Source organism: Bactrocera neohumeralis, unplaced genomic scaffold, assembly GCF_024586455.1.
Source record: "Bactrocera neohumeralis isolate Rockhampton unplaced genomic scaffold, APGP_CSIRO_Bneo_wtdbg2-racon-allhic-juicebox.fasta_v2 cluster09, whole genome shotgun sequence".
Taxonomy (NCBI): Eukaryota; Metazoa; Arthropoda; class Insecta; order Diptera; family Tephritidae; genus Bactrocera; species Bactrocera neohumeralis.
Window position 1 is genome coordinate 28149626 of NW_026089622.1, and position 18281 is coordinate 28167906.

An 18281-nucleotide genomic window follows, 5' to 3' on the forward strand; every position below is an offset into this window, starting at 1 on the left:
TACTTATCGGTGACCTGTGTGCACCTTTCTTAACCTCAAAATGTAAAAATACCCCAAAGTACTCTAAAAAACACATTTATATACTTGTAGATAATGAGGTCAAGCAGCTTCTTTTATATGCGAATGAGTTACCGGATAGCTGTATTTTCGAAAGCTCTAACTAGAAATAATTTTCTAAGCATTTTCTTCAATAGAAAAAAAATGTGAAGTACGACGATTTTATAAAAAATTTATTTATGCTAGAAAAGACCAAATATATTTTTTTTATATTTCGTATATACAAAAAAATACATAGAAAACTATTTAAGAAAAACAAAACAAATTGTTTGATTAAGTATTTGTTAATAATAATAATTTTATAAATAACATTACTCTTAAAATTTGTTATTTATTTCGAAGTTATTAACAATGCGCTGCCAGGGCTAGTTGATTGGGTATATGTATGTATGTATATGGGGTATTCCATGCCAAATCGACCACTTTTGAACCGGACCCCCTTAGATTTTGCTGAAACTTATCCATCCTTTTCTACCCTTTGAAAAACATTTTTGAGAATTTTTTCAAAATTTTCTGTCCAACTTCAAAAAAAGTTATGAATTTTTCAAAAAAAGCCTTTTTTATTTTCAAATAGCCATAACTTTTGTAAAAATTGACTTTCGGGGACCTTTTTTTTAATTTTTGTTTTTGAATGAACTTTTCGAAAAAATACACGAAAAAAATTTAACACGATCAATTATATAAAATAATCGGTTTTTTTAAGTAAAATCGTCATTTTTTGGAAGTGCGCCATTTTTTGAAAGTTCGCAATTTTTGGTTTTTTTTCCTCAAAAACAACTTCAATTATTTTGACAACTATCCCTGCTAACCCCGGAGTGGGCCGATTTTGTTTTTATATTTTTTTCAGTTTTGAAAATTTGACAATTTTTTCTTAAATAAATAAAAAAAAAAAAATCGTTTTAAAAATTATTTTATATAATTGATCGTGTTAAATTTTTCGAAAAGTTCATTCCAAAACAAAAATTTGAAAAAAAAAGGTCCCCAAAAGTAAATTTCTTCAAAAGTTATGGCTATTTGAAAATAAAAAAGGCTTTTTTTGAAAAATTCATAACTTTTTTTGAAGTTGGGCAAAAAATTTTGAAAAAATTCTCAAAAATGTTTTTCAAAGGGTAGAAAAGGATGGATAAGTTTCAGCAAAATCGAAAGGGGTCGGGTTCAAAAGTGGTCAATTTGGTATGGAATACCCCACTATGTAATTCTTATTTGATCCATCCAGTATCAATTAAAAAATCTATTGCCTCCGCGGCTTTTTATAAATTCTTAATAAGGCGGACGTTTCGGCGGTCGATGGTATTGGATAACATCAGGTCTATTTTGGTAATAGACTTGTCTAGAATGAAATAAAAGATTTTTATTAAATTACGAAGGATTGAATCAATATCTACATCTTTGTGGAGTATTTGTATAAATCCCTAATTATTTTGCGTGTAATTTTAGTTATAACGTAGATCGGTATGTTGCTGATCTCGGTAGGCGAGTCGACGACCAAATGCATGTTAGTCCAAGCTTTGTCTGTGTCTGCCATTCGCAGAGGTAGTTGCAAATGAGCGTAATCGGACCACTTCCACGCCATCAAAATGCCATTAAGGAAAAACCTATAAAGTGCATAACTAAGCACCAAATTAAGATAAAGAAGAGTAATTTGACATAGAGGATCGCAGTACAACAAGGGGCTACTGTAGGCTAACATTTTTGGAAAACTGGGCGTTGTCACACCTTCTAATTGGTTTAATGTAAATATCTGCTAACCACTTAAGCTACAAAAACCAAATTTGCTCAAGACAAATCTTTATGCAGCCCTATCGACAATATCAAAATGAATGAAATCGAAAGATAATGTCGTCTACTCCCCATGCAACGGTGCTGTTAACAACTACTAAAACTAACACTACTACGATAAATAGGAGTGGTATGAGAAGACTTAATAGTAGAAGAGGTAAAAACTGGACTCTGAGCATGAAAGCGCACACTTTTAGGTAAAATCACATATCTCGGGACCCGCCGGACCGGTTTCTAGTAATACGTGACATTCTTCTCAGATCCCACATCAAAAAAAAAAAACTGTTCAAGCCGCCAGGTACTGAATATATGAAACCCAGTACCTATAGTTTAATTTTTACTACAAATATCGGTCAATGGGTGAGATATATAAAAGAAATTCTGGGACAATCCTTCCCTGACATGTCTATGTGTCAAAAATGGGTTAAATCGAGTCAATACTTCGCTTCGCTCTCATATACCATCATTTATACCGCATATATCGGCCAACATGTGAGTTATCTCAATGAAAATAAGAGAGCATGTTTTATTGATAGCAGTGAATCTTTTCGCCTAAAATGGATAAAAGTGGACGAAAACTTGACCTAGGCCTTTGGTAGAACAGCTGCTTCGGCTTGGAAATTGGGGCGGAGGTCCGCGATTCTTTAGCGTTAGCAGATGCGATCACTTTGCGAAATTGACGTCCGTTAATAATTACGTCTGTGGGAACGGGTAGTGCGGTGAATGCGTTCTCGGCAAATACTGTGAAGCTGACACACTTGTCGAATCGCCTATCTGTTCCGCCAGCTTCACCCCCACCAGACAGCCAGGAATTACAAAGATCATAATGCGCGTTAAAGTCGCATAGTAATACACGGTTTTCACCTCGAAGTAATGCACTTAGGTTTACGTAATATCCAATAGAGCAACTTGTAACTGTTTATATTAAATATGTCGAGCTCAACATCGCCGCGATCCTTACGAATAAAGTTGAAACCTGCACAACTCAGAAGATCTGAGTGGCTCCTTAACTTGCTTTATGATAATTTAAGTAACTGTGTTGGAACTATTGGTTGTTTTAATACTCGATTTATCTACAATTCTTCTAGTTGTTTATTGTGTTTTTCCTTAATAACACAAGTCTACAAATAAAAAGCGAAAAAATGCAACTGTCTTGGCTATGCGTGCATCGTTATCTTTGAAGGTTCCTAAGTTTGAATTAGAAGGTAAAAAAAAAAACATCACGTACAGTTTTCCAGTTACATCAAAAAAAAAATCTCTTTGAAGAAATATTTGAAAAATGCCCTGTTGACTAATATACTGATAAAATTTAAAAATAAAAAAAATTTTTACTTTATGTAAGACGTTTATTATATCGTGTAATAATTACATATAACTATTGAACCTGTTTTGTAGATTTCCTTTTTGCAAATGGCGATTTTTTCTTGTATTCTCTATTACTTTCTCTCATTAGGAACCAACAATAATCAAAAATGTGAATGTAAAAAATGAATTTTTAGTGACATTCTGCAACCCATTCTTTGGTAGTTTTCCAGCAACTCGTCGATTAGTTTCTCATACGTGTTAGACTTTTTGTTTCCCAAAAAATCCGTGACAGTGCTTCTAAATGATATCCAGGCTTTACGTTGAACGGGGTTTAGTTTCTCTTCAAACTGCTTGTCCTTCAGAATTTTTCGCATTTGGGGTCCAATGATAATTCCTTCTTTTAGCTTGGCGTCACTTAACTTCGGGAAAACTTCTTTGAGGTATTTGAAAGCATCGCTATTTTTATCTAAAGCTTTAACAAAGTTTTTCATCAATCCGAGTTTTATGTGTAAAGGGGGCAGCAAAACCTTACGAGGGTCAACTAGAGGTATATTCTTGATGTTAGCTTCACCCGGCACGAAATCACCTCTTTGAGGCCAATCTTTTATTTTGTAATGTTTTTCTGTTGCTCTACTGTCCCAAAGACACAAAAAACAGCAGTATTTAGTAAATCCCCCTTGAAGCCTAAGAAGTAGTCCTATGAATTTAAGATCACCACATATCTGCCACTTGTATGTGTTGTAGTTTGTGCAATTCAAAATCAATGACATACTTTCATAAGTTTCCTTCACATCAACAGCGCGGGAAAGTGAAATTGAAGATTTAGTGTTGCCATTATGTAGCAAAACGGCTTTTAAACTTTTCTTAGATGAGTCTATGAATAAACGCCACTCTTCTGGATTATGTTGATCGCCTAACTTCTCCATAACACTTGCAGGATCAGTACAAAAGCAAATTTTATCACATAATGTAAAGAAAGAGGCAAACTCTTCATTACGGTATCTAAACGCGGTCACCTTTGTACCTTTGGCCAGTAAATTCCACTGCTGTAACCTTGACGCTAAAAGTTCTGCATGTTGTTTAGATAAGTTAAGGTCACGCACTAAATCATTAAGTTCAGGCTGTTCGATCAAATGTGTTTTTTTTCTTCTTCATCTTCGGAAATCTGATATACAGGAGACTCTTTGCTTCTTTTACGGGATATAATATTCTCTTCTATAGCATCATCAACAGCACAACGTCTAAGTTCTGTATCTAAGTCCTGTGGCAATGGTGAAACGAGAATTGGTAAATTTTCGCCATGAGGAACGGGTCGTTTAGCTGAAAATATGTCGGGATATCGAATTTTGTGCTTATTTTTTTTTGAAAATCCACATACGTTTGTCATACAAAAATTGCAATCGGTAGCATGGTTTGTCGGCTCACACCAGATCATCGGAATAGCAAAGGGCATTGATGATCTATTTCCATTAATCATCTTAAGTTTGACATACAAGTCTGGCAACAAATATGAGGAGTCCAATTCCGATCTTGATTGACTATAGGAAAACCAAAATACTTGAGATATGCTAATTCAGTCACTTTAGTTATTAATCTGGCATGAGATTTAGGTGTATACAAGCCACAAACATAACAAAATGAATCAGTCGATGTATTACAACCACGTTTTCGTACTTTAGACATTTTAATCAAAAAAATCTCACTTTCCACGGCTATCGCAATAAATATACAACTACCTTCAAGTTTTAAATTGATAAACAAGAAAGAATACAGATAAGACATACGAGAAATGTCATAAATACTCTCGACTAACAAATAACTCAAATTATATATGGATTTGGCGCAAGTAAGTTCTTTATATGTACTACTTTATAATAACCAATACTATATTTAATTTTAATGGGACATTCACTTGAACTCAGAGCTTAAAGTAATAAGTCAACAAGTTTGAATCCATGTTTTCAGTGGCGAGCGAGTACTTTAAAAAATCAATTTATTATATTTTAGATTGCACATTATTGCCTATTGAAGAAAATTTGGTTGATCTTATTTGGAAAGAACAACCAAACAGAACGTCAAATCCTATCCTGTACTTAAAACAAAAATTCGCAGGGGTAACAGTTGCAGATAAATGGAAAGACGTTAAAAATAAAATGTCTGACAGGAAGGCTTGTGCGTTGGTGATAACAGCTATGGATGAAATTGCATGTAAGTAGCTATTCTTTTATAGATGCTAGTATTATATCTAAAATTGCCCGGTAGTTTATATGACTTTCTTAAATATTAAATGTCCTGCCAGAGACATACTTATATTACAAAAAAGTCAATTCCCATACCAGCAACTTCTATGTTCTCGGAATTCAACCGAATTTTAAGTGGCTAAAGTCTTATTTCGATGATCTAACCCTATTTGGATTGATAAATATATAGAGCAACTCCGACTAGCAGGGCTGCTCTATATCTTCCTGAGGCTATTAATAGATTTCACGCGTCCAAAGAGACTCTTAAATATTTGTTCAAAATTTTAAAATTTATTTGCAACGTTCTCCAGATTAAGGAGGAGATAGTTGATTTTATGAGAGCATGTTACCTGTGGTCTAAGAAACCAAGTTAAATAGCCGATCAGATGTTCTAAATCGCATTTGTTTCGACGCCTTACGTAAAGATTGCGAGCGAAATAATGGTGACAGCCTTGCCTTCATACTGCATCGATTTTGACAAGGCCGCAAAGACCGCAGGGATACTACCATAGAATGTTACGGCCTAGCTATCCGGTAATGAGGTTTTAAGTATTGAATATATACCCCCGATAGTTACATGTTATCGAACATACAAGTAGGTGCGCTGCTAAGTAGTAACCACCTAACAAATCCAAATTTTGCTCAGTGAACTCCCCCAGAAATAAGGGGACTTGTAATAGCTCGCGGAATATTACCATCGGTAGCGGTGGTATAATATAAAGTAAAGCCAGCCAGGTAAGTAGTACTTTAGACCCTTCGGGTTCAATTAGCGCTAGATGCTCCATTTTGAAACATTACTGTCAGACCTTTATATCTTGATGATAGGTATTCAAGGTTTGGTATCTGATGGATTCCAAGAGTTTGATGTCTGGTTTGTGATAGAACTGGTCACTCACACAGGAGCCTCTTCAAGTTCGCAGCTGCGTCAAGTATTGTTATGAGGCATTCTCATTTTTAAAGCATGTTCTCCAAATTCCCAATACATCGTTATGGTAATTGTAAGTCTGTTTACATTTTTGTCATATTTTGACCGTTTCCCTATACCCTCGACTTTATTTCTGCAGACGTTCGTTAACTTTAATGAAGCTTACAGAATCAGCTTTCACTGCACTAATAACGTAATGGTTATTATTTAGTAATTTAATGAAGGAATACATACTGGACCTCAACATTTTTACTAATGAAGCTAACATTCCGACATTTAACAACTCTATTATCAACTCCAAGGTACAGCTCGACCTTTCTCTCTTTCGTTCGTAAATTACGCATCACCAATATGGCCGCTGGGATGTAGCAGGACGCATTTGAAGAAGGTACGAATATGTCAAAACGCCGCACTCCGGACTAATAGCGGATGTTTTTTCAAGTCCTCTAACGAACACATGCACATAAGGCCCATTTTCTGCCGATTTTACTTTTTTTTAGCGGTATTAGAAGAAAGATTATATTAAGAATCTCAAAGAAGATTTAATTTGATATCGTGGGTTCAAAACTTCCGATTCGAATACAATAACCTTTAGCAAAAGTTGTAAGAACTCCCAAAGTATTTTAACCTTATAAATCCAAGATAGCTTTGGTTGTTTACTGTCCTTATAATCTCAATCTAATTGAAGAGACGAAGACTGAAAAAGTGATGTTCCATTTATTGCAAATTGCTACCTCTCCAGAATCATAGCTTTGCGCCGCTGCAGCTGCGCTGGTACAATGCTTAACTAGAAGACCCTAAGCGGCTGCCCAATCTGCCATATGCCCTTCAAGGTGTATTTCCCGCAAGAGAAGGACTATTCAGAAAGTGATCGTTGAATATTCTTACTATATTCAATATCCTTTAGCCTTTACTGTCTTATACAGTGCCAGTCGTTCACTGCTTCTCCGTGCTTTTTTTAACAGTTGTCTAAAATGTCCTAACTGCCAAGTTGTCGCGAGATTGTATCGGAAAAAAATTTGACTTTAAATCTTTTTTGTAGCAGCGTGAGAGGTTCTTTGTAGGCCGAGAGCAGCCTCATCAACCTCACCCTTCAGATTTCAATTCAGAGGTGTTAGTTCAGCGCCTAATTATTTTTCTAACTTTTTCTTTGGCGGTCATCCGCTTTTAAGTCTGTAGGGAGATAATTAGAAGCCACAGTCTTTGACCACCTTAGCCTCATTGTGAAGACCGAGATCCCAGTCAGCACTAGGTAGCGGTAGCCAATAGGGTTTCTTGGTTATGTTGAGTAGTATTACTATCCTCATTCAAACCTATGGAGTGTGGTTATGGTTGTAGTAGAAGATCCACTTGTCCACGACTTTCAATGTAGCCCTCTTTAACATTCCCCTTACTAGAGACACGTACATAGATTTTGGAACCCATGTTTCGAATCAGGATTTTTTCAACTTTTAGGTGTGCCAAGTTTTTCTATTAATTTTCAAAAAACAACAATGTTGCCGTCGCTACCCTTATACAAGGGTTGCCTTTTATATTTGAAGATTAGAGAACAGAAACAAATATTAATAATCGAAATCCGCTTTATTATTATTATTGTTTTGTTTTCAATATTATTTTATTTATTGGATATGATTTTTTTAAAGCCTAACAATAAGTTATAAAATCTTAAATCTATTTAAAAAAATAGACAAGATCAAGCAAGTGATTGAGTTGTTTTGGTGATACGTTGCTCTTTAGTTCGCAGGCATATCTTTTAAGACGTGTTTGATTGTAGGTATGTGCCAAAGCCAAAGGGTTTGGGTGATCTTGGAGTTTAGATGTATATTTAATTCTGCTATCTTCTACTACTTTCTTTACCATATGTAGGAATACCAAGGTCCTTATGGATATTTTCATGCATGTACCATGGTGAACACGTGATTGTTCTAAGCATTTTCGATAGGAACCTATTAGTTGCACAGGTCGTACCCCACAGTTGAATGCCATACATCCAAATCGGCTTTATGGCCGCATTATATAAAAGCCAATTTAAATTTGCAGCTCTAATCTTCATACATGTTATTTTACTAAAGATGTGCTTTCTTCACGTGAGCCTAGGTGAGTACCCAGATATGTTACTTCGTTCGCTCAGGGTTCTAAAATATTGTTAATTTTTACTGCCGGACCCTTTTTTGGTCTTAGCGAAAACGTTATATGCCATTCTTTGACAGAACTTAAATGCTCCGCTAATATTCTTGATGCTAAAATGTGGCAATTGTTACGGCGTACTAAAGCTGTGTCATCCGAAAAAGTTGAAGTTAATACATGTATCCAGTGTGAGAGCGCCTCAAAATAAGCGTTTTTTATAACATTTTCCATTGTTATAATCTGACCATTGTGGTCAGATCGAACAAAATACGAATTTTTGAGCATTTAAATTAAAACACCCAACATTTATTACGATTGCAAATTATTATATATTGGACTTTTAATATATGGCGAAACTACTTAAATTCTTTTTTAAAATTTTATGGTATATTAAAACAATTGACTTTTGATCTTTCAATACTTAATAAGGTGAATTAAGATTGTAAGTTCTCAATTAATAAACGATAAATTTCGTATTTTCTTTGATTTTCATTGCTTTAAGCTTTTTATTAGCAACAAATCCCTCCGTTTACATATATTTTTGGTTTAATTTCAATCTGGCCCTTGCAGTCATATTTTTTCAAATATTGTAGAAAGATAGGGTAGAAGTCTGATTGGTCTGTATGAAGACGGCTGTGTTAAGTCCTTCCCAGGTTTATCTATCAAGATAACCTGTAACCAGTGTTGAATTCTTCCTCACGTGAAGGGTTTTTTTTTTAACTTACATATGTATGTACAGATGATTTTAAATGAAGCTGAGTGGAAGGGGAGCAATTTATCTGCCATTCACATCTTGCACGCCTTTTTTCATTTACAAGCGTTTCTATTTCTCTATTAGTGATTTTTCTGGGAATAAGCGGCTTATAGTGTTTGTTCAGTGTTGCTAAGACAGCTGCGCTAGTTATTATATGTATCATTGAGTTCTCCTATGCTTTCGTCAATATCTCTTCCTATATTTACTTTGCACTCAATATTAATGTGGCTACTGAAGTATTTTTTTTATTTTAGCCAGTTCGTTTTATAAGATGTTAAACTCACTTTTGGACTGACGAATATGGGTTGTTCACATAACTTTATTAGTAGAGGAGAGTGATCTGAAGATAAATCAGTACATGTATCAGCTGTTGTGTGCGATTTATCTATATTTTTGATTATAGCAAACTCAATTAAATTTGGTATTTTGTTACGAAACTAAGCCAATATGTCGGCTTACCAGGAGATATTATGTCCAGCTTATTGTGCCTATTTATAATAGTACGATACAGCTGTCGTCCTTTGGGATTAATTATTCGTGAGCCCCAATACATGTGATTTGCATTGTAATCTCCACCCGCTAGAAATCTATGACAAAGTGATCCAAAAAAGTCTTTAAATTGGTTGTCTGTAATTTTAAACTGAGGTGGGCAGTATATAGCCTTCAAGTTTAAGACCCCGCAGCGATTTTTTTATAGATATTGTTGTAGCTTGTGACTGCGCTGTAGCATGAGATTCTAATGCGTGGTTGTTTAATCGTTTTCTAACCAACACTGCTGTTCCACTATGTGCCTTTCCATCTGAGCGGTTACTAACATAGAGTCTACAAGGTGCATTCCAAAGTAAACAGGACTTAAAAAAAAGACAGATGGTCTTTTCGGCAAAATCAATTTATTTTATTCAAAATAGTCTCATTCTGCTTCAATACAGCTTTTTGCATGGTCCAAAAGCATGGGGAACGAGTGTTTTAGCTCGTTGGCCGGTATGGCCGCCAGTATGCCGGTGCAAGCCTTTTAAATGGCTTCTACGTCTGCATAACGCTTCCCTTTTATGGGCAAATGCATTTTTCCGAAAAGGAAGAAGTCGCACGTGCCATATCAGGTGAATACGGGGAGTGGTTAATGGTTAAAATGTGATTATGGTCAAATAATCGGTCACAGCTGAGCAATTTTTGGTCGTCAGTCAATTTGTGCGGAACAAACCGTGCACACTGCTTTCGTAAGCCCAAATGTTCGGTCAAAATGCAATAAATCGATATTTGAGAGATGTTTAATTTCATTTCCATGAATTTCAATGATGATTTCGGCTGATTTTTGATGAATTCACACACAGTTTCGGTGGAATTACCGATGATCACGGATTTTGATTGGCCCAGTGGAGTGAACTTTGAAAGTATTCGACGCAATACCCGGCGGGGAAGCAGAGGAAGAGTATTCCTCTGCTTCCCCGGCGGGTATTGCGTCGAATACTTTCAAAGTTTGAGTGTTTTCGCCAATTCTGGAGTGTTTCCCGAATTCGTTGAACTATGTCAATGTCGTCGTATATCTCATACAGCTCATCGTTCCATCGAATGAGATATTCGCCGTAGCCAACGCGCAAAGGACTATAAATCGTTCGCAGAACTTTTCCCTTGAAAACTCGTAACGCCGACTCATTAGTTGCTATCATCGTCCATGCCACTGCACTATAGAGCAAGACGGGAATAAAGAGTGACTTATAGAGTTTTGTTTTTGTTTGTCGATAGAGGACTTTACTTCTCAATTGCCTTCTTAGTCCGAAGTAGCACCTGTTGGCAAGAGATATTCTACGTTGGATTTCGAGGTTGACGTAGTTGTTGGTGTTGAAGCTGGTTCCAAGATAGACGAAATTATCTACGATTTCGGAGTTATGACTGTCAACAGTGACGTGTTTGATGATATGAGATATTTTGTCTAGCTCTCGTTCACGACTGACCCATTTGTTTTGCTGCCTTATCAATTCAGGAGAAAGCTTAACTAACGGCGCGGGTGTTGAAGCCAATGATATCAATATCATGGTCGGGTAAGGAACGTATGATCTATCGTCATCGATTGGGGAATAGGGTTTGCCTTTTCCTGGCGTAAGGAGGCAGTCTGTTTTTTCTCCACTGCGACACGGCACTCCTCGTCGTACCGGCTGTTCTTTTGCTTTTTCTGAAAACTAAAAGTTTTGGTTGCGGCTATACGTAAGGAACTTGAAATGCCGTCCCACAATTCCCTTATACCGATGTTTTGATGAGTGCTCTCAGAGAGCAGGAATGCAAACCGAGTAGAAAATCGTTCTGCTGTATGGTGTGATTGCAGCTTCTCGACGTCGAACCAGAGGCGGGTGCGAATCTTGGCAGCAACAAGATAGTGGTCCGAGTCGATGTTAAGACCTCAGAGCGTACGCACGTCTAAAACACTGGAGGCGTGTCTTCCGTCTATCTATTCCGCTCTTCGATCTGGAGATAGCCAGGTAGCTTGATGAATTTTTCTATGCTGAAATCTAATACTACAGATAACCATATTTCCGTCCCCGGCGAAGTCGATCAGCCTCAACCCATTTGGAGATGTTCCCTCGTGGTGGCTGAATTTACCAAAGATGTCTTCCTTACCCACCCAGGCGTTAAAGTCACCAAGCACGATTTTAACATCGTGGAGCTATCATACGTGCGCTCCAAGCGCTCATAGAAGGCATCTTTGGTCAACATCGTCCTTCTCTTCCGTCGGGGCATGGGCGTAAATCAGCGATGTGTTGAAGAACTTCGCTTTGATGCAGATTGTGGCTAGACGTTCTTCCACCGCAATGAATGACAGTACTCGGCGACGGAGTCTCTCTCCCACCACGAATCCCACACACTTGCGCTCCTTTATATGGCCACTGTAGTAAATGCTACAAGGACCTACTCACTCCTTGTCCCGTCTTTCGCATCATTCGGAGGTGATGTCAGCCTATATTTTCACGAGGACATCAACCAGCTGGGCAGTGGCACCTTCCCATTTAAGAGAGCGGACATTCTAGGTGATTAAATCGCAATCCTTCATTTGTTTGCCATGGTCATCATCAAAAAGGGGTCTCTCATCCGAGGCTGTTTAAAACTTTTTCATTTTGGGCGTATTTTCCCGAAGCGCACAACCCTGCGGAGAGGATATTTTGCCTTCTCACTTTAGGTCACTTTTAAACCGATGAGGATACTTGATCTAGAACCGGAAGTCGAGAGCTGCTTGTGCCATATGTAAAATAATCATTTCTGGCCACTCTCAGGTGAATGGCGATCAGTATTTTTGTATTTGGTCAATAATTGTCATTGTAGTCGTATGTCTCCAGTGCTATCAATCACATTGTGTCGTACCATATAGTGTTGGAAAGGTGAGGTTAAGCTTCATTTAACCAAAAATAATTTAGTTCGGGGAAGTTGAAAAAGGTTACGGCTTTTCAAGAATGAGTGGAAATAATGAAGAAATACGGGTTAAATGTTATTAAAACACGTACTTTTTCTTTTTAAACGTTTATTTCAAATATAATTACACCAGCCACTTAAACATTCGTTGTTTAACTGAGAAACTTGTTATTTGCTTCTAAGCTAAGTTTTCTTTTAGTAAGCGAAAAGTTTAATAGTTTAAATCCAAAATTACACACTGTAGTTATTTTTCAATTAAATGTTTAAAGCAAAAGACACAAGTAATCGTATTGTAGGTGTTCTAAGACACAAATATGTAAATATATTCAAACCGAAAGACACAAGTAGATGTATTGGTATTCACAGCAAAAGGCACAACCGCACGCTGCTAAATTCACAACCCAAGTGTGACCTGTCAGCGTCCGCGGGTTGGCTATCTAGTTCGAGTCAGAGTTGTTAATTTTGTATTTGGTACGGTTGCTATATTTGGTACGGTCGCGTTTTGTTCGTACGAGATCTTGTTGATCGTACGCTCGAGTCTACTGATCCCACATTCGGCCGTCCTGATGGTTCATTCGCCCCGAATGAATCACATCATTTTTTCATTAAAGCGTAGCAGTCACCTTAAAGGGACCAAAAAATTCAGGTTTCAACTTTAACCCTGGTCCGAATTGAGTTCTCTTAATTGCGACTAGGTCATTTATTTTATATTGAATTTCAGGTCTTCTCTTAGAATTATAGTTCTTACAAATTTCTTGTTGCAGTTTCTGAATGTTATTCTGTGCTTTTTTCTCAAACTATCTCTTTCTCTATCAATTTCTTCTCCCGTCTCATTTCGTACTAACTCTCTTAATTCGAAATCATCAGTACTGCGCATATCTAGTCCCTTCAAAATTTTAAACGGAGTGATATTTGTGCTTCTAGGGGGGGTGTATTATTAATAATTTGCTGAACACGTCCTACGAACTTATACCATTGAGGTGGATTTTATTGTGATAATTTCGCTGGCATAGGAGCTACAATTTTATGGATACGTTCGACTTGTCCATTCTCTCTCGGTACGCCTGTTGCTATAACTAAGAGGCAATTGCCATTTCCTTTGCAATACTCTGCATCCCTTCTGACGTGAATGTAGTTCCCCTGTCTGAAATTATTCTCCTCGGGTTACCAAATATACTACATATAATCAGGAACCAGGAATAACCAAACAAACTTCGAGAAACTGTCGACAACAACTAATATATGTATGTTTGTATTTTTTTGTGGTTAATTCCATCGGTCATACATGGTCAATGTGAAAAGTTGCTAAAGGTGTGTTTTCTTTATCCATTGGTGAAAGAAACCCTTCCTTTTTACCCATTTTTCTTTCACAAGATAATACACTCAACGCAATTTTTAATCACTCTCTCCACCTTGGAACGCAAATTTGGAATAAAGAATTCTTTTTCCAGATAATCCTGATGGTACTACTAGCAATTCTAATACTGGGTCTTTGTACAATAAATCACATTTCACGAGAAAGTCCATATAATCTTCCTTCTCAAGTACTTTGCGGATTGCTTTTACCCACTCGTCACTTAATTGAGCTACTTTTAACTGGTGTCTTATGGAGTCCTCTATCATTAAGCAAGAAATTCGACTCAAAGCATCTACGTGTCTCATTTTTGTTCCGGATCAGTGCTCGGTAGTAAACCCCGCCTGCGGATCGTATAGTTTAAGTACTGGCGCACTTGTCAAAGCTAATTTTAGTTGTTCGACTGCCAAAAGCTCTTCGTCACCCATTTTAAACCTAACGCTCTTCCGCAACAAGTCCGCAAGCGGCCTAGCTTTTGATGCGTAATCCGCCACAAATCTTCGAAAATATGAAGTTAATCCCAAAAAACGTTGAACCGACTTCACATTATTAGGGATTGGAAAGTTTGACACCGCTCGTATTTTCTCCTCTGAAGGCTTTATAGTTCCCTCTTCTACTAGATATCCCAAGAACGACACTTTTTTCTTTAAAAACTGGCATTTATCCCAACGTATTCGTAAACCATATTCCGATGCGTGTTTTAACACAAGCTCAAGTTTCTTAATATTAGTCTCCTCATCTTTTGCAGGCACAATAGTATCATCCATATACACGATAATAGTACCATTCTGTATTAAATCTCTGAAAACTGAACTAACGAATCGAAAAAAACTGTAGGAGAACTCGAAATGCCAAACGGAACGTATAAAAACTCATATTGACCATGGTGGATAACAAATTATGTAAACTTTTAAGACTCGCGTGAAACTGGCACATGAAAGAATACACTATTACCTATTATAGCAGCATATCGCAAATCCTTTTCTTTAACTACATGGAGGTTGATATTCATCTTTATTTTATCTATATCGAAACTTCCTAGTGTTATAATAGCACTATCCTTTAATCCTACTAAACTTTGTCGTTACTTAACTGAATATGCTGATCAAGTTGCATTAGGGCATCATAACGCATAATACAAAGATCACTTCCAGTATCAATTAACGCGGAAAAAGTAATACCATTTTGTTGAATGTTCTTAAATATTAACCCACCTATATCTTTTATAATTGCACTGTTTGGTAAATTATTACCTGTACATTCGAAAGAACGATAACCTATTTTATTACACTTGTAACAACGGTACTGCTTTCCCGGACAATTTTTTGCAAAACGTGTCCCTTCACCACACTTGAAACATTTCTTGTTTTCCTCTGGGTTACTATCTACTTTGACATCTGAACGCCTAAAATCAGATTGATTCTGAAAAACTTTAGGCTGATGTAGTCAACCGAATTTTTTCGTATATCATGATTTGATTCTTAAGTTCACTGATCGTTCTGGCTTGGATTAAAACGGCTTTATTTATTTTAGAATCTGAAATACCATTCACGAAATATTCGATAATACTTTCGTCATCGATTTTAATAGGTTTACCAATTTCAATTAAACTGTATAAATAATCAAGAAACGATTCTGATACTCTTTTACGACGATTTCTTAAACTATTGTGTATTTCCGCTGAATATAGTTTCACCCCAAACTCTTCAACAAGTATCTTTTTTAAAGACGACCAATTGCGTATACCACTTACGCCCCAAATAAACGACTTAGCTGCACCCTTTAAGAGTTGCTTTGCATAAATAAACATTTGTAATTTATTCCATCCTACTGTAGCCGCATTATCTTTAAACTCAATTACCCACTGATTAACGTCTAGTGAGTCGATTCATCGTCGCTAAACTCGGCATCACTCAGGCCAAAATGTCGGAACAGATGGGTCTGCAAGTCTGATTTCTTTCCGTTCGTTGTCAGTCCCAGTTCTAAGCACTTTTCTCTCAGTAACGCTAACGTCATAGCTTTAAAGGTTTCGATATCCATGTTGGGTTATGAACTTTTACAAATAATCTTATAATGAAAATCTTTTATAATATATAATACAATATAATTATAATTTTTAAATTTAATAGCAAATTGGTTTCTTAACATTTTATTTTTAAATTTTTCCATTCGAAAAACGTATTTAATCATATATGCTACGATACATTTACAATTTTTAGTCGGTGCTAATATGTATCGCCGTTACTGCAGCTTCTAAAAGCCGAATCACCGATTGGAAATTAACCGTACAACTTTTTATACTCTTCTAATTGGATAGTTACTGGAATCTTCGCTAGCAATCGATACTACTCTTCTTTTTCTTGCCTCTGCTTATTCTGCTACTTCTGCAAGTGCTGAACACAATGACGGCGACAGACTGCAGCAGCACGACAGTGAACTGAAAATGGCGTCGTGAAGCCGACTACATGAACATTTGTAAGCAGGCAACGACATAACAATGGCCGGCATGTACACAAAACAACGCAGTTGTCCATTTTGTATGTACAGAATTCACTTCAATTAAATTTTAATACTTTGTTCAAAGTGAAATTTTTTATGCAGAAAATAAGTAAATAAGTAAATCTATTTGTTTTAAATTATCAATTGTTATTACAAATGATATAATAGAGCTATTTTATGCTTTTATTTGTAAAATAACGCCAATTTGTTAGAGCTTTGAATAATATTACATTTTGCATATAGTGGCATCACCACTCTACCCCCTTTCTCTACTGTCAACTCTACTGTCGTCCTACTGCCGTTGGCAAATATAAAGATATATTGAAGTTAGCGAGAACGACAACTGTCGGCTTGCAGTCGTGTAGTCGTGCAGCTGTGACAATAACTGTGTCCATAAGAACGTGTGTATTTTAATATTTGATAGATGTCGTTTGCAGTCTGTCGCCGTCATTGTGTTCAGCACTTCACTCTGCTTGCTCGCCGCTTTGACTCGTACCCTATTCCTCTTCCGGAATCTTTGCTGGTAATCGATGCTACTCTTCTTTTCCTTGCCTTTGCTTATTCTGCTACTTCTTCACTCTGCTTGCTCGCTGCTTTGATTCGCACCCTATTCCTGTTTTGGAATCTTCGGTAGTAATCGAAGTTACTCTTATTTTTCTTGCTTCTGAACTCAGCTTATGCTGTACGGCTGTCTGCTACTGATGTTGATCTGTTCTGCGTTCTGCGTTCCACGTTCCTTTTTTTTTCTGCTGTTCTCACTGCACTGCTTCTCTTGTTTGCTGACAATAGCAGCGCTGTTGCTGTTTCCACACTTTCACTATTTCTTTCGCTTCACCAAAATTGCGTTTAAATATTTCCACTACACAATGACTAGCTTTACCATATTTCCATTACAAATTTTTCCGCTACACAATGTCTTGCTTCACCAAATTTCCGTTATTATTAAAGCACACTAAGGAATCCCGATTATCCGGATCAAATAAAACCAGGGGTATTCCGTATAATCGAAAATCCGGATAATCGATTTCAAAGCAAATCAAACAATATTTGAATTATAATAAAGTTTTATTATGTAATAAGTTTTACAAGTGTAGTTTAGATAATACTAGCTGTTACCCTGTGCGTTTCGCTACACCTAAATCGATTAAAACTCTTAAGGGTTTTTACTTTGTGTTTTATTTATTGTTGTAAAACTGTTACTTATTTATAAAACATTTATAAAACATATTGGTATACAACATTTTTGGTTTTTCCACCTGGCGCGTAAATGAATAAGCACCTTGGTGTTCCCACTCTCGAGCATGCGACGAACAATTGGCCGTGGGAGAAGCACGGTTCTTCCAAATTGACGCCGCACACTTGAAACGTTTGCCCTTGCGATTTGTTGATGGTCATCGCAAAGGCAAGACTTACTGGGAACTGCAAGCGCTTAAATTCAAACGGCATGTCCGTTGGAATCATGGGAATGCGTGGTAAGAGTACAACTTCACCTGCTGCCTTGCCATTTAGTATTGTTGCTTCAATCATTTGGCCACAATTTTTTGACTGAAAGTCTTGTGCCATTACAGAAAGTCGGTGGCTTCAGATTTCGTAGAAGTATAATGGGTGAACCGACTTTCAGGACCAAACGATGCGGTGGCAGACCGGGGGGATCCAAAGAATTCAAGAATTCAGTTGGATAATTCACTACTTCATCTTGATTTAAAACGCTATCGTGTACATTTTTCGGTGCCAATATTGCGCGTTCACTTAAATAATCGTGGCGTTGATAGTGTTGAACAATATTCGGAAATACACTTTCAATCAATTCTTCTTTGGATTGTAAAAGTGTACAAAAGTCGT

The 18281-nt window shown here is 36.7% G+C and overlaps 1 protein-coding gene and 1 long non-coding RNA gene across 2 annotated transcripts in view; both read left to right on the forward strand.

The window, feature by feature from the left end:
- LOC126764051 (xaa-Pro aminopeptidase ApepP) overlaps positions 1-18281 on the forward strand; it is a 141191-nt gene that overhangs the window by 53506 nt on the left and 69404 nt on the right. Inside the window, exon 2 of the mRNA XM_050481790.1 lies at positions 5149-5349. Within this exon, the coding sequence (XP_050337747.1) occupies positions 5149-5349 (201 nt within the window). The remainder of the gene's footprint in view (positions 1-5148; positions 5350-18281) is intronic.
- On the forward strand, positions 5653-6689 carry LOC126764325 (uncharacterized). Its single transcript, XR_007667937.1, has 3 exons — positions 5653-6116; positions 6207-6379; positions 6446-6689. It is a non-coding gene; the product is annotated as an uncharacterized LOC126764325 (long non-coding RNA).